The sequence below is a fragment of the Engystomops pustulosus genome, chromosome 11 (genome assembly GCF_040894005.1).
Source record: "Engystomops pustulosus chromosome 11, aEngPut4.maternal, whole genome shotgun sequence".
In the NCBI taxonomy this organism is placed as follows: Eukaryota; Metazoa; Chordata; class Amphibia; order Anura; family Leptodactylidae; genus Engystomops; species Engystomops pustulosus.
In genome coordinates, this window is record NC_092421.1 from 3,648,232 (window position 1) to 3,667,628 (window position 19,397).

Here is a 19,397-nt window from a genome sequence, read left to right on the forward strand (position 1 = left end):
GGGGAGAAATCTAAAGAATCTCAGACATACATTCAGCCACTCCTAAGAAGATACAAGATGTATGATCCCTATTAACCCCTTCTTACTGCAGCGTCAGTCGGGTCATACCCCACACCCCGGCCAGACATTTATACCTTTGGTAATGATGCTACAGGTGCCTAAGGTGACAGGTATTCCTCAATATATATTAGGAGATATACACAAACAAATGGATTACGTATCTGAAGGGTTAAACACACTTAAAGAACCTGTCATGCAAATTAACCCACCCAAAATAAAGACTTTAAGAACAAACTATGATTAATAAAGCATTGCTCTTATCCCTAAATGGTTCCTTTCTATGGCTGCAATGTTACAAAAATCAGTTTGTAAACGTATATGCAACCTGATACGAGTCCTTCACACTAATTGAGTCATGAATATTAAAATTTACTTGCATTGCCCCCGCCTCTTTGTTCCTGATTGACAGGTCTATGATATGATATGATATTCTGCGGTATATTGAAAGAAAGCTCTGTTACACTATTGGGCCTTTAAAGTCATGTGACCAGGATGACATTGTCTGCTACATCTGCAACCCCATCTACCCCATGTATGTATCTGATCACATGAAATCACAGCAGCCTCCATGGAAGATGGGGGGGGGGGGGGGAGAAGAAGTCCATGGAGGCTGCAGTGATTTCATGTGATAAGATATATACATTGTGTACAGTTTTCTAATGTTAGGAGGCTAAATGACCTTCGGTCTCCCTGGTCACATGACATGCTGAGAAGAGGCATAAGACATGGGGAGGAGTAGATGAGAAGATTCGACAAGCCTTCTCTGATGCCAAGGAGTATAACATAAAGGTGATTTATGGGGATCTAAGGGAAATAAATTTTAGCTAAAAGAAGGGTGTCAGTTAGTTAATAGGGCTCAATAGGAACCTGTCTGTCAGGATTTGGGATGTGTGGACCCTCTGAAGCCGAGTTGGTACTAGCCGACACCTGGGACCAGAATTTAAGTGGCACCTGGTCTTCACCATAGCCGCCGCAAAGCGGGATGGACTTGCTGCGGCAGGATACTACCAGGTCATTCCACAGGTGTGACTAGCCCGAGGGGGCAGCCGAGGTCGAGGTACCTTAATGGAAGGTGGTCAGGTTCAGGGTCAGGGCAGGCGGCAGAGATGCAGGTTCAAGTCCAATCCGAGGTCAGCAACGGGAGGTCCAGGTAAATGGGAATGGGAACACGGCAACACGGAGGGACTCTGGTAACACAGGAAAACGGCAACACGGAGGGACTCTGGTAACACAGGAACACGGCAACACGGAGGGACTCTGGTAACACAGGAACACGGCAACACGGAGGGACTCTGGTAACACAGGAACACGGCAACACGGAGGGACTCTGGTAACACAGGAACACGGCAACACGGAGGGACTCTGGTAACACAGGAACACGGCAACACGGAGGGACTCTGGTAACACAGGAACACGGCAACACGGAGGGACTCTGGTAACACAGGAACACGGCAACACGGAGGGACTCTGGTAACACAGGAACACGGCAACACGGAGGGACTCTGGTAACACAGGAACACGGCAACACGGAGGGACTCTGGTAACACAGGAACACGGGACTCAGGAGCAGTAACACACTGGAATGCAGGAGACACACAAACGCAGGGAGCTTTCTCTAAGGCTGTGAGGCACAAAGATCCGGCAGGGGTGTGATGGGAGACGGTTTAAACAGCCTTTTAGGAAAATGGCCTCTGTGACCATTCCTGACCGGCCCAGCCAGAGCCCGGACCTAAACCCAATGGAGCATCTCTGGAGAGACTGGAGAATGTCTCCACCAACGTCACCATCCAACCGGAGGGACCCGGAGAGGATCAGCAAGGAGGAGGCCGAGGATCCCCAAATCCAGGGGAGGGAAAAATCTTCACTGCTACAGATCACCAAAATTTGTGGTTAATATTTAGGATTAATTATCTCTATGACTTTGCCACAGAAATAAATTTTGTGTAAGTGACCGGAATGACCAATAACTTGCACATTTCTTATAACGGCGCATTATATAGAGACATCCCCTCTTATATTTGGGATGTTTGTAGAACAGGGACATCCGTAAGAACATTGCAGCCGTCTCCATGACACGAGGGCAGTAAGTGAGGGGGGTATTAGGGCTGTTACTACGACGGGTTATAGGTCAGACATCCTGACCCCCGGCTTCCTTCTTCCTGAAATTTGTCTGATGTGACCATTAAGAGACTCTAAATGTAATGGACTGAGCTCATCATGAGGATAGACAGGATTATAATATATGGCTACAAACTCAATTACACATTGAGAGTAATAACTAGAATGTACACAAAGTGTTCAACATGCCGGACATCATTAACAGCCCTACAATTATAGTATACAGTGATAACATATCATCATCATCCCTGTACTGTGACATCACTGCGTGTATAATATCCCTGTACTGTGACATCGCTGCGTGTACTATCCCTGTACTGTGACATCACTGTGTGTATTATCCTTGTACTGTGACATCACTGTGTATAATATCCCCGTACTGTGATATCACTGTGTGTATTATCTCTGTACTGTGACATCACTGTGTGTATTATCCCCGTACTGTGACATCACTGTGTGTATTATCCCTGTACTGTGACATCACTGTGTGTATTATCCTTGTACTGTGACATCACTGTGTATAATATCCCCGTACTGTGATATCACTGTGTGTATTATCTCTGTACTGTGACATCACTGTGTGTATTATCCCCGTACTGTGACATCACTGTGTGTATTATCCCCGTACTGTGACATCACTGTGTGTATTATCCCCGTACTGTGACATCACTGTGTGTATTATCCCCGTACTGTGACATCACTGTGTGTATTATCCCCGTACTGTGACATCACTGTGTGTATTATCCCCGTACTGTGACATCACTGTGTGTATTATCCCCGTACTGTGACATCACTGTGTGTATTATCCCCGTACTGTGACATCACTGTGTGTATTATCCCTGTAATGTGACATCACTGTGTGTATTATCCCTGTACTGTGACATCACTGTGTGTATTATCCCTGTACTGTGACATCACTGTGTGTATTATCCCTGTACTGTGACATCACTGTGTGTATTATCCCTGTACTGTGACATCACTGTGTGTATTATCCCTGTACTGTGACATCACTGTGTGTATTATCCCTGTACTGTGACATCGCTGTGTGTATTATCCCTGTACTGTGACATCGCTGTGTGTATTATCCCTGTACTGTGACATCGCTGTGTGTATTATCTCTGTGCTGTGACATCACTATGTGTATTATCCCTGTACTGTGACATCACTGTGTGTATTATCCCTGTGCTGTGACATCAGTGTATGTATTATCCCTGTACTGTGACATCACTGTGTGTATTATCCCTGTACTGTGACATCGCTGTGTGTATTATCCCTGTACTGTGACATAGCTGTGTGTATTATCTGTGTACTGTGACATCACTGTGTGTATTATCTGTGTACTGTGACATCACTGTGTGTATTATCCCCTGTACTGTGACATCACTGTGTGTATTATCCCCTGTACTGTGACATCACTGTGTGTATTATCCCCTGTACTGTGACATCACTGTGTGTATTATCCCTGTACTGTGACATCACTGTGTGTATTATCCCTGTACTGTGACATCACTGTGTGTATTATCCCTGTACTGTGACATCGCTGTGTGTATTATCCCTGTGCTGTGACATCACTGTGTGTATTATCCCCTGTCCTGTGACATCACTGTGTGTATTATCCCTGTCCTGTGACATCACTGTGTGTATTATCCCTGTACTGTGACATCACTGTGTGTATTATCCAAAATATTCAGCCCCCCCCCCCCAACCTAAAGGGCTGCAATTCCAACCCAGTGAGACCATATATTTTGAAACGTATCAGGGCATTTGTGATGAGGGAACATCCTTCCAAGTCATGATAATAATTTTATGTGCACAAAGAAAGACAAATCTGTAGAAGCCTTATCATAGTAACCTGGAATAATGTGACTGACAATGGCGCAGACATATCGTAGGGAAGTTAAAGTACAGTGGACCAAAAGGGCCGCACCTAAAAGGGTCATGCAACAAAAGAAAGTGCCTGAGGATGAGACCCCATTGAGAACAGGTGTGAAATAAGTGCAGAAAACGGCACCAACTACCGGAGAGAGAAGAGTTCTCCGACTTGTTATTCTTTCAGTGTAATAATGTATAACTGTGTTTACATACCTCCCAACTTTTGTGGAGGAGAAAGAGGGACAAAATGGCGGCGCGCGAAGCGCGCCGCGGCGATTTTTTTACCCACAGAAGCCACACCCTAGCCACGCCCCCTAACCACACCCCCTGGCCACGCCACTGCTCATACCTTCAACGCATCCACTGGCACCAATGTATATTTATGTATATAATTGGGGGGCATATTCCACTCCCCCTAGACAACGAGCATGCCCTCCTAGACAACGAGCATGTCCTCCCCTAGACAACGAGCATGTCCCCCCCTAGACAACGAGCATGTCCCCCCCAGACAACGGGCATGTCCGCCCCCAGACAACGAGCATGCCCCCCCCTAGACAACGAGCATGTCCCCCCCAGACAACGAGCATGTCCGCCCCCAGACAACGAGCATGCCCCCCCCTAGACAACGAGCATGTCCCCCCCAGACAACGAGCATGTCCCCCCCAGACAACGGGCATGTCCGCCCCCAGACAACGAGCATGCCCCCCCCTAGACAACGAGCATGTCCCCCCCAGACAACGAGCATGCCCCCCCTAGACAACAAGCATGCCCCCCCTAGACAACGAGCATGTCCCCTAGACAACGAGCATGCCCCCCCCTAGACAACGAGCATGTACCCCCCCCTAGACAACGAGCATGTACCCCCACCTAGACAACGAGAATGTACCCCCACCTAGACAACGAGCATGTCCCCCCCCCCTAGACAACGAGCATGTCCCCCACCTAGACAACGAGCCTGTCCCCCCCTGTGGCTGCGTGCCCTTTTTTGTGTGTTTGTGTTATTTTTGTCTTCCAGGACCGTGCCTGCTGTGGACTGCTTCCGATTCGAAGGATTACATCGATGACCGACAGTTCTAACAAATAAAATGGTCAACGAGGGTGTGTCTGCGTTTTTTGTTCAATAAAATTTTCTGAAAACGGTGTGATTATTTATTTTTTTGCGACACTCTTCATAGTTTGCCGTAGTAGTGGTGCCGGCTAGGTGACGGTGCTCATTACTAAGGGCTGGCCTTAGTGTTTGCCTTAATTTTTTTGGCAAATTCACACTAACGCCCATACCATTACCCCGGTACCCACCGCCACCAGGGGTGCCGGGAAGAGCCGGGTACAAACCAGTACCTGACCGTCTATAGATGGTCAGGTGCTGGGGCGGCTGCAGGCTGTTATTGTTGCGCTGGAATAGCCCCCTAACAGTGACCTATCCCAGCTCAGTAATGGCAGGCTGCTGCTGCTTTTTTGTATCAGGCTGATTTGAAAAATAGGGGCACCCCATGCCGTTTTTTCTTCAAATTTTTGACAAAAATATGCGTGGGGTCCCCCCTTTAAAGGGGGCTCCCAGGCTGTTTCCCCCATTTTTACAAAAAAATGGGGGGGAAAAACGGCATGGGGTGCCCCTATTGTTCAAATCAGCCAGATACAAAAAAGCAGCAGCAGCCTGCCATTACTGAGCTGGGATAGGCCACTGTTAGGGGGCTATCCCAGCGCAACAATAACAGCCTGCAGCCGCCCCACTGCCTGACCATCTATAGACGGTCAGGTACTGGTTTGTACCCGGCTCTTCCCGGCACCCCTGGTGGCGGTGGGTACCGGGGTAATGGTATGGGCGTTAGTGTGAATTTGCCAAAAAAATTAAGGCAAACACTAAGGCCAGCCCTTAGTAATAAGCACCGTCACCTAGCCGGCACCACTACTACGGCAAACTATGAAGAGTGTCGCAAAAAAATAAATAATCACACCGTTTTCAGAAAATTTTATTTGACAAAAGACGCAGACACACCCTCGTTGACCATTTTATTTGTTAGAAATGTCGGTCATAGACGTAATCCTTCGAATCCGAAGCAGTCCACAGCAGGCACGGTCCTGGAAGACAAAAATAACACAAACACACAAAAAAGGGCACGCAGCCACAGGGGAGGACATGCTCGTTGTCTAGGGGTCAGGGGTAGACATGCTCGTTGTCTAGGGGGGGGGGGAATGCTAGTTGTCTAGGGGGGGGACATGCTCGTTGTCTAGGAGTCGGGGGGAGACATGCTCGTTGTCTAGGGGGGGGAATGCTCGTTGTCTGGGGGGGGGGACATGCTCGTTGTCTAGGGGGGGGCATGCTCGTTGTCTTGGGGGGGGACATGCTCGTTGTCTAGGGGTCAGGGGGAGACATGCTCGTTGTCTAGCAGGGGGAAATGCTCGTTGTCTAGGGGGGGAAATCCTCGTTGTCTAGGGGGGGGACATGCTCGTTGTCGCAGTAAAGGGGAGGGGTCCTATGGAGCGCAGTAAAGGGGAGGGGTCCTATGGAGCGCAGTAAAGGGGAGGGGTCCTATGGAGCGCAGTAAAGGGGAGGGGTCCTATGGAGCGCAGTAAAGGGGAGGGGTCCTATGGAGCGCAGTAAAGGGGAGGGGTCCTATGGAGCGCAGTAAAGGGGAGGAGTCCTATTGAGCGCGCAGTGAAAGCCATAAAAAACACATTTGATATTTTCCTTCCCGCTTCCCAGTACAGGGCCTGGAATATTTAATACTGTCACTAGGAAGTATAATTTGTTACGCAGAAACAGGCCGCACACAGCTCTGTACGTGGAAAAATAAAAAAGTTATTGATTTTTGAAAGTGGGGAGTGAAATATGGAAACGCAAAAATTGTTCCGTCAGAGTAATGGAGCAGACGGCTGTGTATGACCATTCTGCTCCATTACCGTCATAGAGCGATGACATGGACCTTATGTGGACCCCAACAGACCCCTTGTTTTCATGATCTATGGGGGTCACATCACTGAAACCCCCACACATCAGCAGGTTAAGCCCTGTCCTATGGATAGGGCCTAACTTGTATTTGTGGGAAAACCCCTTTAACCCCTTAACGCTCTGCGCCGTAGCTCTACGACGCAGAGAGTATAAGGAGTGTATGAAGAGGGCTCACGGGCTGAGTCTTCTTCATACAAGGTGGGGGGTTTTGCATGTTGCAGAAAAACCCCACCGCTAATAACCGCAGTCGGTCATTGTCGCCGGCAAAGTCTTTTTTACGATCGCTGTGCCCCCGAACGTCATCGGGGGCGGCGATCGTTTGCCGTGGTAGCCTCGGGTCTTCTTTTGACACGAGGCTACATGGCTTCTGCAGGTTCGTTACAATGAGCCAGAAGTATTGCTGTATATGGTAGGAGCGATCTGACCATCTAGGGTTAATGTACCGTAGATGGTCTAAGAAATAGTGGAAAAAAAAGAAAAAACAGGTTTTAAAAATAAAAAAAATTTATAAAATATTAAAAATTCTAATCACCTCCCTTTCCCTAGAACGGATATAAAACATAATAAACAGTAAAGATCACAGACATATTAGGTATCGCCGCGTCCCAAAATGCCCGATCTATCAAAATATAAAAACGGTTACGGGCGGCGGTGACCTCCGAGGCGGGAAATGGCGCCCAAATGTCCGAAATGCGACTTTTACACCTTTTTACATCACATAAAAAATGAAATTAAAAATGATCAAAATGTCGCACAGACCTCAAAATGGTAGCAATGAAAACGTCGCCTCATTTCGCCAAAAATGACCCCACCCCCAGCTCCGTGCACCGAAATATGAAAAAGTTATTAGCGTCAGAAGATGGCAAAAATTTTTTTTTTTTTTTTTTGCACACATGCGTTTAATTTTTGAAAATGTATTAAAACACAATAAAACCTATAAATCCGGTATCACCGCGATCGCACCAAACCAAAGAATAAAGCTGAGGTGTTATTTTGAGTGCACAGTCAAAGTCGAAAAAACTGAGCCCACAAGAACGTGACATGTGCGGTTTTTTAAAAAATTTTTTCCACATTTGGAATTTTTTGCAGCTTCGCAGTACACGGCATGTTAAAATAAATAACATTACGGGAAAGTAAAATTTGTTACGCACAAAATAAGCCCTCACACAGGTCTGTACACGGAAAAATGAAAAAGTTATGGATTTTTGAAGTTGGAGAGCGAGAAATGAGAGAAAAACCCTGCGTCCTTAAGGGGTTAAGGGATTAAGTATATGGTACAATAAAAGCAGAATAGAAGGGCACTGGGGGGATTAGGGATGGGGGCAGGGGGTCTATGGAGGAAAGTGTTTAACCCTTTAGCTGCTGCCTGCAGTCACTGTAGAGTACCTGTTATCACACTGCAGCAGCTGCACACACTCGGCTCTGCTTCATCAGACGAACTTCAGTGAGGAGCAGGAGGAGGTGGGGGCAGGGAGCCATTGATGTAGCAGTGCTGGAGAGTTCCTGCCTGCACGGAGGATGATCCCCTGGGGCTGCTGTGCAGGGGCAGTGCAGAGAACATGACACTCTGCACTGCTCCATCCATCCATCCATCCATGTGCCTGCAAGTGGCAGCCTGAGGACAGGGAGGGCTCTGCCTCCCAGGGGAGGGGATGGGGGAGGTGCCGGCTCTGCAGCAGACAGCCCGGGAGCTGGAGAGGAGGAGGACGCTGCACCCCGCCCCCTGGCTTCTCTGTATCCTGAGCAGGACGGGGGCGGGATTCGGGGGCGGGACTCGGGGGGGCGGGACAAAACGGAAAAATCCGTGAAACCGCAAAAAAACCGGGACTTTCACTTAACGGTCCGTGCAGGCGGGACAAGGGTTAAAAAACGGGACTGTCCCGCCCAAAACGGGACGGTTGGGAGGTATGGTGTTTAAGTTTATCATGTTATAAAGTAACAGGTAAAGGCAGGCTCCATGCACAGGCTCCATGCACAGGCTCCATGCACAGGCTCCATGCACAGGCTCCATGCACAGGCAGGCATGCACAGGCAGGCATGCACAGGCAGGCATGCACAGGCAGGCATGCACAGGCAGGCATGCACAGGCAGGCATGCACAGGCTCCATGCACAGGCAGGCATGCACAGGCTCCATGCACAGGCAGGCATGCACAGGCAGGCATGCACAGGCTCCATGCACAGGCTCCATGCACAGGCTCCATGCACAGGCAGGCATGCACAGGCAGGCATGCACAGGCTCCATGCACAGGCACCAAGCTCAGGCACCCCATGCACAGGCACCCCATGCACAGGCACCCCATGCACAGGCACCCCATGCACAGGCACCCCATGCACAGGCACCCCATGCACAGGCACCCCATGCACAGGCACCCATCAATCACTATACATTAGACTCTTGGGGTGTGTAGAAAGTTCTCCCTACTTTAAAGAGTATTAAAATTTAACTTGTATAAATCAAGATGACAGCAAAAAAGAACTTTTTGGGATTCCTGCTACATATTTGGCATTGGGGTGCAGGAATACTCACTCACATTGCTGTGAAACAATATATATTCATTGTGGCTGAGACTATCCGCACAATACTGACAGCCTTGACCCCGGCTAACAGGCATTTCATCTTTTTTACAAATAATCTACTTAACTTCTAGATTGGTTAATAATGGTTATAACTTCCAGGGGCACAGCAGAGGGTCACCATTTTTACAAGACCCCTTGTTCTCCAATGATGCTGGTTGTCTCAAGAAGAAAATGAAGGAATTGGGCAAATAATAAATTTTTAAGTCCCTGAGAAATGATCAATTTTAACAATTGCAGCTGTTTTGCTTGTATTGCCTTTTAGTCGTCAGTGTCCGGCACTGAAGGGGTCCTAGTGGATGCACCAAGTTAAAGCTGAGTTGATCACATGCATCAAAAGCTCATTGTGTTACCAAGGCCCCGTCACAGGAAGCCTGCTGGATGCGCCCAAATTGGCCCATAACCTGTTGGTGACCTCACGGCCTCCTCTTCACACTGAGGTTTATTCTATGATGATCACAGAAAACTCTAAGGACATAATGGTGTAAATATTGTTATCCGCTAAGAAGGAAGGAATAGAGATCATCTAACAGTTCATCCGCTAGTGATGGAGAGGGGCAATAAAACACAGGATGGTAAAGGGCATCAATCTCCTGAGCTTTCCATAACCTTCTCATCCTCCCAGCACATCACAGGTAATACACGGAGCCCAGACCGCTTCAAGCTATTATACTGATCCAGTGCTCCAGGAATCAGCGCTAGAAGATGTACCATAGTCCATCTCTCTCAATCAGAAAGCTCCTAAAAGCCAAAAAACATGTTGTGCTACAAAGCGCTGCAAGATGGAGCCCGGCAAAGACTTGGTGCCACCCAAACACCGATTGGAATGATAGGAACGCTTATTCTTGAGGGGGTGCAGAGGTTGCACCAGGGCCCAAGAGGTTTAGGGCTATTACTGTAAACCATACATTATAGTTGGGGGCCCGGCACAGACTTTGCACTGGGGCCCATTAGCTTCTAGTTACACCACTGCCTTTCTAGATAATTTTTTAGCAAAATTACCTTTACTAAATCAAATAAACTATACAAGAAGAATTAACATATCATATATACTGGAGTATAAGCCGACCCGAGTATAAGCTGAGGTACCTCATTTTACTACAAAAAACTGAAAACGTATTGACTCGAGTAAAAGCCGAGAGTGGGAAATGCAGCAACTACTCTTCAATAAAAAAAAAATTAAAATTATTAAATTACTTAAGTCCAGCAGCCTCCCCTCACAAAAAAAAAAGTCCTGCAGCAGCCCCCCTTATTAACGAAATGTAAGCTCCTGTGTCCCCCCCCCCCTCATCCTCGTAGACTGTAAGCTCTTGTGTCCCCCCCTCATCCTCATAGACTGTAAGGTCTTCTGTCACCCTCTTATCCTCATAGACTGTAAGCTCTTGTGTCCCTCCTCATCCTCATAGACTGTAAGGTCTTCTGTCACCCTCTTATCCTCATAGACTGTAAGCTCTTGTGTCCCTCCTCATCCTCATAGACTGTAAGCTCTTGTGTCACCCCCTCATCCTCATAGACTGTAAGCTCTTGTGTCCCTCCTCATCCTCATAGACTGTAAGCTCTTGTGTCCCTCCTCATCCTCAGACTGTAAGATCTTGTGTCCCCCCCTCATCCTCATAGACTGTAAGCTCTTGTGTCCCCCCTCATCCTCATAGACTGTAAGCTCTTGTGTCACCCCCTCATCCTCATAGACTGTAAGCTCTTGTGTCACCCCCTCATCCTCATAGACTAAGCTCTTGTGTCCCCCCTCATCCTCATAGACTGTAAGCTCTTGTGTCCCCCCTCATCCTCATAGACTGTAAGCTCTTGTGTCACCCCCCTCATCCTCATAGACTGTAAGCTCTTGTGTCACCCCCCTCATCCTCATAGACTGTAAGCTCTTGTGTCACCTCCACATCCTCATAGACTGTAAGCTCTTGTGTCACCCCCTCATCCTCATAGACTGTAAGCTCTTGTGTCACCCCCTCATCCTCATAGACAGTAAGCTCTTGTGTCCCCCCTCATCCTCATAGACTGTAAGCTCTTGTGTCCCCCCTCATCCTCATAGACTGTAAGCTCTTGTGTCACCCCCCTCATCCTCATAGACAGTAAGCTCTTGTGACTCATGCCTTGTAGGAATGTCTACTCTATACCAAGTGAAACATTCACCATCATTGATTTTCTTATCCCATCCCTTGTGTAGTGAGTAGGGAATAATTACTGTTTGGGACTTTAGCACCAGGACACCCAGGATCATGAGGAAGGGGGTTCCGCGTTCCCTGTGTGAATGAAGCAATGGTCTCGCATCCACGATTAAACTGTATTACAATATTTTGGTCTCTGTGCTTGCACCATTGGGGCTCTGGATCCCTATTCTCACATTCCATTGGCTTCCCAGAAGTCGGATGGACATTAGACAATTGATTAGTTTGTAAATTGGTCCAAACCGGTACGGAAGCAATTCGGTGAATGCCACTAACATTTGTACAAACTCTTCATAGAGAAAGTGAATACGGGCAGATTATGAATCCGGTTCTGTACGTTTGTTGTTTGGCCGTGAAGCCCCCTAACAATCACCCTGCCAGAATATTATGATAGTATTCATGAATATAGGACTAAGGTCCTGGCAGGGCAATTAGTTCTAGACAGTTAGAGATCACATGACCCTCCATCATATAGATAGACTTGTAAATTAGGTAATATCCTTCCCCCACAATTACGCGCACAAAAAAATCCTGGAAAACTTTGCAAATTTTCCCAGAATTGTGATGCAGACAAACAGAAAATTGCCCCTGGTTTATCCAAAAAGCTAAATAAGGCGCACATACTGTAAAAGAACCATATGGCAGCACCGGGAGCGTCTACGGCTGCGCACTTCAGGCAGTACATTAATGGGGCCGCGGTCTCCATGTCCTATATTATCACTAACTGAATATATTCTCATCCCATCACTTCTTACGTTAGAACTGAAGTTGAGATCGTATCACAGCTTCTTGAATCTGACCCTAAGGTGTAATATAAAGAACTGACTATAATGGGACGTATTACAGTTAGTAGCATTCACGCTGGCACAGGGCATTGTCCCACAGTTACCCCCTCCATCCTCTGCTGCAGCTCCTCCAGCCCGGCCGCCAATGTCTGAACCGTGACAGGACAGAAAATCTCCGCAGCAATTTGGAAATGCACATTTTTCAGATAAATGATCTCTGCAGAAAGCCCAGAATACTGAACACGTCCCATCTCCTTCCCCTCCCCCATGATCTCCTCATATACATAACTGCTGCACAAAATCCACCAGAGGAGCATAACCCGAGATTCCCTGCAACATCTTACACTAATAAATGAAGTTTCATATATAAATCACTGTTCATCTCCTCCATCTCCTGTTACTTTATTTCTGCTTGTCAAATTGTCTCAATTTTGCAACTTTTTTGCCACTTTTCACTGCAACTTTTGCCGTTGTTGGTCTGCGCCTTGTGCCTTATGTATCTTTGTTTCCCAGATGTTCCGTACGACTTTTCACATGTGGGTATCCAAAGGAGAGGTCACAGGCAATGCACCGGCGCTTTTGGTTAAAAAAAAACTAACTAGGAACCAGGCTGAGTAAGTTCCAAAAATTGTTAGGTTTTATTAAATACATGGATGAGAGTCTAAAACTCTACATGTACTCTAATAAAACCTAAAAATTTTTGGAACTTACTCAGCCTGGTTCCTAGTTAGGTTTTTTTGAACCAAAAGCGCCGGTGCATTGCCTGTGACCTCTCCTTTGGATACCCACATTCTTTCACCGCTACCCCGCCGTCTGGATCGGGCAAAGCGGACAACAGGAATCGACTGGCAGCTATACGCTTTATCACTCCCTGGACAAGGTGAGCGGCTACACAGCCACACTTTCTCACTTCTATAAGCTAATTAGATATACTTCATGAGGTTAGCGCCTCTTGTCTCTCTCCTTACCCTCCTTATATCCTACCGGACCCACCGCCTCCGGAGTGCATGAGGGGGTAATCCTACACCGGACTTTTCACATGTGTCACTTTTATTTGCTTATTTTTGCGACTTTTTAGGTGCAAATCTGCACCTGGTCCGGGGCAGGTGCAAAGAAAGGATTTTTTTCATGGAACCTGTTTTAACATGTAAATTGGAATTATTCCACATGCTGCAAATGTTTAACATTTTTCACAGCGACCTCTATTGTGAAAATTCAGAAATATTAGTATTTTCATTTTTTTCTTTTAATTTATCTGTCACTACTAAGGGCGAGGTCACACGTTGCGTTTTGCATCACATTACAACAGCTGAGGAGGTGATTTGCACAATTACATTACTGTTAACATTTGCATTTACAAAACGCATTATAAACGTGATGTTAATGCATGTGTCAACATTGTGTTTACTTTATGTTTTGTAAAGTGTTAACATAAATGTAATTAGGCCAATCTCCTCTCCTCAGCTGTTGTAATGTGATGCACAACGTTATTAAAAAGCAAAGTGTGACCTCGCCCTTAACACCACGTGTGACCGCAGCCTCATATGTCGTCATCTCCCTGGGATGTGACTACCGGGCTTAAAATCCACTAGTACCAGTAGTAAAAAAACACTACGATTCATGTCCCCCTTTGTATCGCAGATGTTGCTCCTCTGACGCAGGTGGAATTTCTTCCCTAGCCTCCGCCATTCCATGCAGTCAGGGGCAATAGCTGCAGGACTCAGTGTGCCCCCTACTGGCAGGTGTGTAGTACTGGGATGGAAAGGGGCAAGAGAAGGAATTCCAACTGGATCTGTGTGCAAGAACCTAATCAAAGGGTTAAACGTGGTGAAATCTCCTCTTTAAAGTCATAATTAGTGTTGAGCAGCCCCAGGATCGCACCGAACGCTGCGGGTTCAGGTTTCCGATCACGAACTTCATCAGTAGTTCACTGCTGGTTTCAGCTCATATCCCCTGATAGGTGCATAGCTATGATAATATACAGGGAGATACAAGGTAAATTGTAAGAAGCAATATTCAATATATTTTTGCTGTGAAATAGAGAAAAAGTGATAAAGCTCTAGGGTCATGTTCCGATCATGACAAGGGATCAACGCAGCAATGTAGTCAGTTTTTAGGGGTTCTGGTCCCCATTACAGAGACCATCTGTGATTGGAGTAGTCTTCACAATTATTATGCAAATTATCTCTCTCCTGGAAGGAACACAACTGTTTTGCTAGTGCAATACAGGTGGTCCCCTACTTAAGGACACCCGACCCCTAGTTACATACGGACCCCTCTGCCCCCTGTGACCTCTGGTGACCTCTCTGGATGTTACTATAGTCCCAGACTGCAATGATCAGCTGTAAGGTGTCTGTAATGAAGCTTTATGGATAATCCTTGGTCCCATTACAGCAAACAATTTTGAAACTACAATTGTCACTGGGGTAGAAAAAAAATTTTTTGTCTGGATCTACAATTATTAAATAGGTTTCAACTTACATACAAATTCAACTTAAGAACAAACCTCTGGAACCTATCTTGTACATAACTCGGGGACTGGTCGTACTGTATTGATAGCTGCACACTAAGGGTGATGTCAAACATGGCGTTTTTAGGCCGTTTTTGGGCCGTTTTTAGTTAGTAAAAAACGCACTAAAAATGGCCCAAAAACGCCATTTGTGACATCACCCTAAATCAATGTCCGACCCTTTAACTTGCCTTGCATCAGGATTAAAGAAATTAGCCAAGGCAGAAGCCCATGGAAAGTGCTGCTGGCACCGGCACAGCTCGGAGATGCTGATATTATACATAAGAACTCCCATTATATTACAGCTCTATGTATTAACATTGATTATAAATTATATTATACATTACCCCCTAAATGTATCCAGAGAAAGCAGCCGTCTGTGTTTAGGGAGATCAGTTTGTCCTGGGCTGCCGGATCCATCAGGTTCCTGTGTTGAGATACAAATAATAGAGTCATTTACTGGAAGCTCGTACATAGTCTAGAGCTGTAGGGGTCGGTAATATTACTGGAGTAAATGGACAAGCGATGGTCTTATCCGCTAAACCGTGGCTGTTACACAAATATGTAGCGTTCTGTGTCCTGGCTGACATCTGGGGTTTTTCAAGGCACAGAATGTCCAACCGCAGATTGTAGCGTATAAAAATGGAAATGATATGTCAATTATTAGAACTAATTCCAAGTGGGAGCCACATACACAGAGTCACCGTCTGATCTCTGCCATAAGTTCCATGTCAGGTTCCTCTGGTGAAGTCTGTGCTGTGAATCCAGGATTAGTGATACATGAAGCCAAAGAGGCTCATAACTATTTTGCACCTGGAGGAAAAACATTTTGCCATAGACAGGGATTCTTTACTGTAAGAGCAGTAACTCTATGGAACGCTCCGCCACAGGATTGATTCATTGCACAAGTTCAAGGGGAACCTCAAAAGCAAAAATATCATATGTCTGGGGAGAAGATTCCTGGGGTGAGATGTGGTTTCATTGATTTCAAATCACATGCTTGAGTTGAAAAGAGTTTTTTTGAAAAAAATTAGTATTGCCCTTATTCTATTATTACAGCAACAGAAATGTCAGGGTGTTTTGGAATCCACACATTTTAGAAACCAGCCACAGACTGAGGGTGAAGACACGCGTGGCGTTTTTAGGCCATTTTTGGGCCATTTTTAGTTAGTGCATTTTCAGATCGTTAAAAAACGCATCCGTTTTTGTCCTTTTTAATTGCGCAAATACGGAAAAACTGACAAAATCGCATGCGTTTTAAAAAACGGATGCGCTTTTTAACAATTTGAAAACTAACCAAAAACGGCCTAAAAACGCCACGTATGTCTTCACCCTAAGGGTGATGTCACACATGGCGTTTTTGGTCCGTTTTTAAACATCCGTTTTCAGTCCGTTTTTGGTAGTTTACCATGCATTTTGCTGCTAACAACCTGTTTATCTATTAAGATAATTGGGAAAAACTGACTAAAAACAAACCAAAAACGGACCAAAAATGCCATGTGTGGCAACACCCTAAAGGTGATGTCACATGTTCAGTTTCTCGGATGCAGTTTTTGATGCCCAAACCAGGAATGGAGTAAAAGTAGGAGGAGGAGCAGCACCTTTCAATTATTTGTCTCACCTCTTATAATCCACACCTGCTTTTGGCTTCAAAAACTGCATCTGAAAAACTGAACGTGCGCCATCACCCTGTGGGTGAAGACACACATGGCGTTTTTAGGCCGTTTTTGGTCCGTTTTTAGTTAGTGCGTTTTCACATCGTAAAAAACGCATGCGTTTTTGACCAGTTTGAATTAAGATAATTGGTCAAACCTGTCAAAAACGCATGCGTTTTTAACGATGTTAAAACGCACTAACTAAAAACGGTCCAAGGCTTCATTCACACTGCTGTATGGGGGGGCGTATATACAGCCCCCTTAGACGGCAATGGGTGCACTGCTCCATACGGGTGCGGTACGGTGCAACAGACGTCTGGCACTGTACCGTTCTGTATCAGGGAGAAAGATAGGACATGTCTTATCACCCCTCCTTGTCTACCCGGCACCGACATGTGTCCAGCATACTGTAGTGTGAACGTTGCCTGAGGGTTCATTCGGATGGCCATTATATGGCAACAACAATAAAAGTTTATGGCTACTGGTCACGGTGCGGTGGAGCTATTGCCTTGTCCCCAAACATAACTTTGCATGGCACCACAGATCTGTTTTATCTGCCACTGGTGGTGTGTACACATCTATTCCATCTCAAGTTTAGTAAATCTACTGGAAACCAAAAAGCCCCTGCATCACATTACCCTAAGTACATGGGATTGCAAAGACACCAGGTCACAAAAATAAATCCGCTACTTGTTCAAAATGATTAAAAGCAACAAAATCTCATCCAATTTCAGACTAAAGGATCCATCCTTATCCTATCCATCCTTTCACTATTCATGTTTGCAGGGCAGCTAATAAAGCCGAGGCCTGATGATAGGAGGAGGGTTTCACCGGAGTCTCTGCTGGGCCTCAGCACAGATTGAATTACTATGTAAACAGAGCAGGAAGGATGCTCCGTCTAATTCCCTGTGATGGATATACATGTCATTCCCAGATGCCTGATAGCCGAAGCTAAACCAGCAAACTGAGCCTCATCTGCCAGGAGACAAATAGCAACGAGCACAAGTCCTTTCATTCAGCTGTGATTAAGCTTGAAGTTTGCATTCAGATCCACACCAAATGCTGGAGATATTCCCAGATCTGGAAACCCATCACATTGAGGAACATTCGCCATTCAAAGGAGCGTGAATCAAAACCGCCAAATATAAAAACACTTAAGGAACTAAAAAACGTCCAGAAACAAACTAGTTTTACTATAGCTACCAGGGCGTGGGCTGTTCTTGGGGAAATCAACTCTTATCTTCTGATCCTAAAAGGATTAAAGAGCTTTTCAGAGTAATTGGTCCTGACTGACCTGAAAGGCTTCAGAGATTAGAGAAATGAGAACTGCCTGGATGTGATGTGTGCAGACACCTGGGAGATGCCGGGACTGATAGCAGCTCATTTCCTTATTCTTAACATCAGTGGCCGCTGAACCAAACTACTGAACCAACCTACTGCTCTTAAATTGCCTCAAAGTAAATCTACCACCTGAAATCTATAAACCCAATAGACAGATTCTCCAGAGCGCCACGGTGCCGGATGTGTTCTTCGTTAGATCATTTACTGTTAAAATATGCAGATTAACTATAAGGGTGATGTCATTTTTGGCCCATTTTTGAGCAGTCCGTCAAAAAACGCATGCTTTTTTGACAGGTTTGACCAATTATCTAAATTCAAACTGGTCAAAATCCTATGCGTTTTGTTGGCGGACTGCTTAAAAACGGGCCAAAAACTAGTTCAAAATGCCACGTGTGACATCACCCTAAGTGCTGCAGGGACATCGCCATAGCCCCTGCCAGCTTTGTGGAAGCCCTGCACATGTGCTCTGCATAAGAGGATACCTGAAGCTAGAGACTTCCGAAAACATCACAAAGGGTGATGTCACACATGGCGTTTTTAGGCTGTTTCGATCTGAAAACACACTAACTAAAAACGGCCCAAAACGCCATGTGTGACATCACCCAAACTCAGAAAGGGATGTGTAAGCAGTGCTCTTATGCCGCGGTCACACGTACCGCTAGGCGTCTGTTCATAACAAGACACTAGCGCACAGGGGGAGGTCCTCGGCCTGAACGCACATGCATTTCCAGGGAAACGCATGCGATTGATAAGCCAATCGCTTGCGTTTCTCTGGAAACGCATGTGTGTTCGGGCCGAGGATCTCTCCCTGTGCGCTAGCGTCTCGTTATGAACAGACGCCTAGCGGTACGTGTGACCGCGGCCTTAGGGGCACGTACAAAACACAGTCCCCTAGGGCTGGCAGGGGCTATGGTGACATCCCCCATTGCACTTTTATTTCAGGGATACTTGAGCTTCTTGGGTAAGTAGATTCCAGATGGTGGATTTTGAGAAGAAAGAATGAATAACAAGAAATATGATGTCTGTAACAAGCAGCGGGTTGTGCACCTCCACCTGTGTGCTAGCGTCGCGTTATGAACGCGTTATGTGTGCCATCACCCTGAGGGTGAAGACACACATGGCGTTTTTGGGCCGTTTTTGGGCCGTTTTTACTTAGTGCGTTTTCAGATCGTTAAAAACGCATGCGTTAAAAAACGCATCCGGTTTTTAAAAACGCATGCGTTTTTGTCCGTTTTTCATTGCGCAATTTCGGAAAAACGGCCAAAAACGGATGCGTTTTTTAACGCATGCGTTTTTAACGATCTGAAAACGCACTAAGTAAAAACGGCCCAAAAACGGCCCAAAAACGCCAT

General features: G+C 46.2%; 1 protein-coding gene across 6 annotated transcripts in view; it reads right to left on the bottom strand.

Moving 5' to 3' along the window:
- LOC140105815 (heparan-alpha-glucosaminide N-acetyltransferase-like) overlaps window positions 1-19,397 on the bottom strand; it is a 237,123-nt gene that overhangs the window by 151,300 nt on the left and 66,426 nt on the right. For all 6 annotated transcript variants that reach the window (XR_011850641.1, XM_072129916.1, XM_072129914.1 and 3 more), the window contains exon 7: window positions 15,397-15,476. Coding sequence is in view for 5 of the 6 variants with exons in the window: in XM_072129916.1 (XP_071986017.1) it covers window positions 15,397-15,476 (80 nt within the window). In the remaining variant the exon portion in view is untranslated. The remainder of the gene's footprint in view (window positions 1-15,396; window positions 15,477-19,397) is intronic.